Source organism: Triticum dicoccoides, chromosome 1B, assembly GCF_002162155.2.
Source record: "Triticum dicoccoides isolate Atlit2015 ecotype Zavitan chromosome 1B, WEW_v2.0, whole genome shotgun sequence".
In the NCBI taxonomy this organism is placed as follows: Eukaryota; Viridiplantae; Streptophyta; class Magnoliopsida; order Poales; family Poaceae; genus Triticum; species Triticum dicoccoides.
Window position 1 is genome coordinate 470,106,802 of NC_041381.1, and position 6,406 is coordinate 470,113,207.

General features: G+C 51.6%; 1 protein-coding gene across 1 annotated transcript in view; it reads right to left on the minus strand.

The window, feature by feature from the left end:
* Window positions 1-1,058: 1,058 nt before the first annotated feature.
* Window positions 1,059-6,406, minus strand: part of LOC119350483 (beta-1,2-xylosyltransferase XYXT1-like) — a 7,460-nt gene continuing 2,112 nt past the window's right edge. The window contains exons 4-5 of the mRNA XM_037618299.1: window positions 2,859-2,946; window positions 1,059-2,108 (exon numbers count right to left, since the gene is read on the minus strand). Coding sequence (XP_037474196.1) covers window positions 1,381-2,108; window positions 2,859-2,946 — 816 coding nt within the window. The 3' untranslated portion in view covers window positions 1,059-1,380. The remainder of the gene's footprint in view (window positions 2,109-2,858; window positions 2,947-6,406) is intronic.

A 6,406-nucleotide genomic window follows, 5' to 3' on the forward strand; every position in this document is an offset into this window, starting at 1 on the left:
AGATGTTGCATTATTGATCACCTTCGTGGAGGGGAGAAATAACATTTGTTTTATTAAATTCATAACTAGGCTCGTGTGAGCACATTAAAACCATTAAGCTACAAGTGAAGGGCGGCCAATTAGTTGTGCCACATGGCGCAAGTAGGTTCGTCGTGGTGAGCAATCATTTGAATTTTTTTAAATAAGGTGTCGATTACTTTTAAAATGTATTGTTTTAGATGGAGATGAGAACCACTGGTATTTTGTAAATGGAGGGGTGGTGCAAGTTGGTTGGCCGCGGTGAGAAATATTTTGAAAATTTTTAGATGAAGGTGTGTATTACTTTTTCAATGTATTGTTTTAGATGAAGATGAGAACACCGGTATTTTTTAATGGAGGGTCATGCAAAGTGGCACTCACTGGTAGGCTGCGGCGTTTTTTTTCTTCTTTTTTACTTCTTCTTTAATGAAGATGAGAATTTTTTTTCTGAGATGTTTTTTTAAACGAAAGACTCGATGTACTTGTAAATGAAAACATACGCATAACTTCCTTTTAAGCGGCACCACATGATAGCCTCCCAACCACCAGTAACCGATAATTGTCTCTCCATTATAACAATGCGCGGGCATATGTGCTATTAATACATCAAAACGCCGATTACCCGTGGCTACGGTCACCCGCCGGCATTGAACCTCAGTACTCATCAGTGTGCCGGTTACTAAAACGGCGCCACGGTAAAACCCCGACGGCGAGCACAGCGCGAGAGGACAAGTGTCTCCACGTGAGTATTCACGTCGGCTCCACCTCACGCCCCCTCTGCCGCGCACCTGTCGGTGAGGGAAACACGCGGCTGCCATGCCGTCAGAGGTAAAAGACAAGATGCATGAGCCACGTGCTGCTCGCGCCACGGAATCCACGGTGGTAAAAAGAAGCAGATGAACAGAGCTGTCGTCTCCATGTCCGACCTTTTCCTCCCTGACTCGTCATCTTTCTCGTGAAAAAGCGGCTCTCGTCTCGTCAAGGCTTTGTTCTTTACATCAGGTGACCCAAAGAATGAAAAGAGAAAAGTAACACGGAGATCAGGAAAGAAAACTATGGCGATTGCTGCTGTGAACTTGACAAGAAAGAAGATGATTTAGGAGAGGCCTAGAATAAATTATTATACTTCCCTAACAACAACATGAACTGAACGAATGTAGGAGCACTGTGCACGGGGGCTTCCAACCAATCCAATTCTATGTACATGATCTCCTCTTTTGTACTCGATATACTCTCCCTCCTCCCCCGCCTCCAACCAGAAATAACACAAGAAAGAAGAAGAAGAAGAAACACTGAGAAATTGACGGCTGTGAACTGTGATTCATTTAACACCTAATTATCCGGGGCTCAAGGAGCCCCTTGCTACCTCACCGCCGCGTGGCTCGCGCCGGCGGCCTTGCCGCCGCACGCGGTGGCGTTCTTCTTGAGGTGCAGCTTGGCCGCCCGGAGCAGCTCGCCGAACCTCTTGATGCTGACCGTGACGTTCTGCCGGTCCATGTACACCTTCTTCATCTCCCACCAGCCCTGGCTGCTGATGACGGAGGGGTCCTGCACCACGGTGCTGTTGAGCCCGTACTCGGCGGCCAGCGAGCTCTCCTCGGGCGCCACCCTGTACTCCAGGTACTCCAGCCCGAGCTGCTGCGCCGGCTTGCCGTAGAAGGACTCGGCGGCCCAGTCGAGCCCCACGGGCACGATCTGGAGGAGCACCGTCCCGGGCCGCATGAAGAGGAAGTGGGTGACCGCCGCGCCGTGCACGGCCACCAAGGCGTCGGCCGAGGCGAGCGCCGCGTGGATGACGGGCATAGGCGTCTGGCGTCGGAGGTTCATGACGTGCGGCGCGAAACCTGCGCGGCGGCACGCGGTGACCACGTGCGGCAGGTTGAGGATCACCCGGTTCTGCTTGCGGATGAAGATGAGCATCTTGGGCTTGGCGGCCTTGGCGTGGTCGTCGGGCCGGACGCACGGCCGGGCCGGCGTCGCGAGTGGGAGCGGCAGCGGCGCCGACGACGTCGCCGACGGCTTCCCGCTGTAGCCCTGGTGGAGGAGCGCCTGGAAGTCCTTGATGCTCTTGCCTGCAAGCACGTGCGCAGCTCCACGATATTAGCAACAGCATCAGTTCACTTACAGGTGCAATAAATGTACTCCTAAACAAGGAACCCTAACATGACACTGTAATTGGGAAAGCAATTACTAAAAAGATTCACTAATTAGCTGCGTTCCTTTCAACTCCGTTTTACCAATGCCGAAGACTACTGCGAGCAAATCAGATTATCTGAGAGCTGCAGTCCGAAGTTGTGAGCGGGGCCTTAAACGTTCCCGTAACAGAGGCGTTCCCAGACGCATCGCATTTCCCCAAAGAAGAAGGCCAAACTTGTGCTGCTCATGTGACCGTGAGCGTCGTCTTCTCTATACCTGACTCGAGCTCGAGACATCGACCCAACCAGTCGCTCTCCATCAAGCCTACAAGTAGTATATATACAGTACAACGCACACTCCAAACACGTACGTACGTATAAACCCTACCTGTCTACACTTGAGAGTACGCAGACTAGCCACCAACTGGTCATAAGGCAGACATCACATTATACTACCACCACTAATCAGCAGCTGGCCATCAATCATAGTCTACTAGGAGGACATCACTAGTGCTAGGTTATGCATGTCAATCACCAACCGGCCTATGGAAAACAGCGGCATGCAAACCCCTTTTGAATGTGCATTCCTCCCGATCCAGCTACGCACGCAAATGGTCCATCCCATGCATCTCCGCGTTCGTTCGCACCCCGAGATTGACTGGCCAGGCCTCGGCCTTTATTTAAACGGGGGACAAATGAACGGACAGCTGGCCTCCGCTGCCGACGGCGCCTTTGCGTGCGGCGGTAGCCTCCGGCGCAGGACGGTGTTATTCCACGGCCAACCATCCGCGACCTACGCGAGATCTGAGAATGACGCAACGCCACTCCCAGACGTTTATTGGCCATGCATGGAGTTGCTCCAAGATCCAAGCCGGTTGCGCGTCCCAAGTCAACTCTTACGTGATCCTCATTGTCAGCCAGCTAGACAAAACACAGTAACGCTCAAGTGTTGCTTGGGAGTACACACAAGAGGCTAGTACTCCCTCCGTTCGGAATCACTTGTCTTGGAAATGGATGTATCTAGAACTAGAATACGTCTAAATACATCCATTTCCGCGACAAGTAATTCCGAACGAAGGGAGTAATTCAGAGACTAAACTTGAAGTACGTACACAAGATGAAGTGCTGTAATCGGATAAACGTTGAGATGATGCAACAGCTTTCTTTCCAATCCATAGTAACTGCTACTGCTCCATTTTGACCGTGTGTGCAAACCCAGGAACCCTGCGGACGCAAACTCACCGACAGAGAAGTTGCGCAAGTACCCCACCCCTGTAATTACTGCCTACCTAGTCTCTAGACTCACCACCCTTCTTCTTTCCCTTTTTAGCCTTCTTCAAAGGCCTTTTGCGGCACCCCAAATAAGTCCTCGCCTCCTTTCATTAAAGAGTTCGTTCCAGGGCCTTTGCCGGTCAAAATCTGGAGCCTTTGCCTAGGTGGTCACAGTTATAAAATCGATTTTAAAAAAAATCCCAACCTCCAGATCACATGCATTCCCTTCTTTCGTTCTGCTTTACCTGTGTAGATAGATAGATAAAACCCACGGGCCACTCACTACTTGTGCATTCCTTTTCTTTTGCTTTGGATCGGCTACCAACCATCCATATTTTTCTCTCAGTCCAGTAGTGTGATAATTGCAGTGCATCCATTGCTACTCCTAACACTGAACCACTGAACCCGAAGGCTGACAGCAATGTCGTGACACTATCACCCGATCGGCTGACAGCAATGCCGTACCCGCCGACGCACATCCGCGCGCGAGAGAGAGCAGCATTCCGTCAACCGGCGGCCAGCAGCGAATAACTAATCATCCGGTGGGACGGCTGATTAGGACACGATGCATAGCACTATGGTGATCTGCTCGTGGCCGCCCGGCTCCTCCGAGTCCCTACATGTCCTAGTCAAACCCACGGCCGATATATCCTCTCTTATCACCAACGTTTCAGAATCCCCACACAGCCAAGAGCCTAACACCACTGTCGCCATGCTAAGCTAAATGCTGCGCCCCAGCGTCTCCTCCGGGCTCCCTAGAAAATATCCGGAACCCATCATCAAAATGGGCGGTCCATTAGGAGATGGAAACGTATGGGGGCTGTTTTTTTTTTTTCGCGTTTTTCTTCAATCAACCAGCTATTTCGTGCAATCTATCAATCAATCAAAGAAATTAATTGATACCCATGACGTTACTATCAAAAAATAACAAGAGTGTACGTATATATCGCACGATGCCTTCTGCAATTAAGGAAGGATCCGCATGCCTCTCATGCTGCCGCTCCTCTTGGCCGCTAGAGGACAGGAGACGACACGAGGTGTAAATATATACAGGGGTAGTACCCAAACTGGGCACCGTATGTGGGCGTAAAAGAAGAGAAAATTTATGACACTGCCCCCATTGCACATGCTCCACGCCAAGAGAGAGACACATGCTTAACGCCGGCTAGTTCGATTTAGAAACAAACACAAGCTAGCAACGCCCGATCGATATGGTAAGTGCGGCCCCGACACGAGGCAAGTAATTCTTTTTGCACAGGCACGCCCCCGCCCCTACATCTACATGCCCGATCCGTCGAATCCAACTATTCTATGCGCATCTCCAATTCTGTTCCCTGACACGCCGATTTACTATTGACGCTCTGAACGACGAGTAACGTGCTCAGCTCCTCTAATACTCTAGTGTACTGTAATTTAGCAGTACTCTACTCATCTAGGAGTAGTTTATGGGTACAGCAGACCTAAGATCTGGCCTAACAGCGGGAGGATTAGTAATGCTCTGCACTGCACTGCGTGTCCTGCGAGCGTACTGGCCGGTACATGGGTGTTTATGGGGCTATAAATGAATGGGCACATTACAGTACAATAACTCGGCGTCGGCCAGATTAATTGGAACCAACTACAAAACTGGGTCGCCAAGCCCAACGTGGAGGTGGGTACACTGCGCCTTCCTTCGTGGAGCCCCCCTCGCATTTCCTGCCCTGCCCCGCCCCATATAAATAAATAATCGACGTACAAATCTCACCTAATATTTTAGAAACCCATTAACTAATTCCTCTCCTCTTCTCTGTTCTGCTTTGCTTTAATTCAAAAAATTCGAATGCACTGGCTGTGAACTCCTGTCACCGCACCATCCCAATTAAGTTAACCCACTTGTGCAAGTAACTTACTCTACTCGCGGTGCATTAATAATTAACCAAAGTGTAGTGGAGTAGTGGTGCGCATTGACAATGCTGCACGAGCATTGCGTGCCCGGCTCCTGTCTATCTGCAGGGAAACGGAACGGGCGGGAGTAATAAATGGACCACCGGCAGTACGGCCAGTTACGCTCCACCGTAGTCCGCACACGAAAACGGCAGGGGCAGCCCGCATCGGCGGCGACGTCGACGGGAGCACCGATCCGTCCGTCCGTCCGACGAGCGCTTCGGGCCTCATCCGTTCCGTGCGCTTTTTTCGGGCAACGCTTTTGCAAAAGCCGTCTTTTGCCTGCCCGTTTCCCGTAAAATAATCAATCCCCCGCCATGATCTCGCCGCTCATCATCACCGCGAGATTCCCCCCTCCGTCGTGCTCCCTCGCTCGCTCATCCGCTCACCATCTCTTTTGGCATCCAACGAAAAAGCGCGCCCGCGCACATGCCGCTTACCGTTGCCGCCGGAGTGTCGAGCAGAGCAGGTGGCCGGAGATGTGTCAGACGCGCCGTACGGCGGGGTGCTGTGCGTGCGTGCGGCATGTCGTCGCCACGCACCGATCGGACGGTCGTTTTCGCTGACGGCATGGCACGGCGCCGTGGAGCGTCGGATGCGTCACTTGCAATCTATCTACCCGGCCTAACCAACTGTTTGTGTACCAGGCCTAGTATAAAAACCAGAGGAGAGGTGAAAAAAGGCGACTCACACATGGACATGGTCAGGGTAATTACCCCTGACCGCAGCTAATAGGGGGAATGATTTATCCGACCAAAATTGGCACGGATCTCGACCGGGCCGCACGAATTCTCACGCGCCTTTTTGTTCTGCGCTAATCCCATTCCCCTCCTTAATCAACAAGTCGCCGCTGCTGACGCTGGCGCCGAATGATCCCGAAATTCCAACGGAAAAACCCACCGAAATCGCCACGCGAATTGGCGGAGCACATTCCTAACTACTAACTAACAACAAATCAACGTCGCAGCGCAATGGGCACAGCAGAATGCTAGTATACGTACTACTAGCGGTGGCAATTGAACTCGCGACGGCGATGTGATTGGGGAATTGGAATCTAG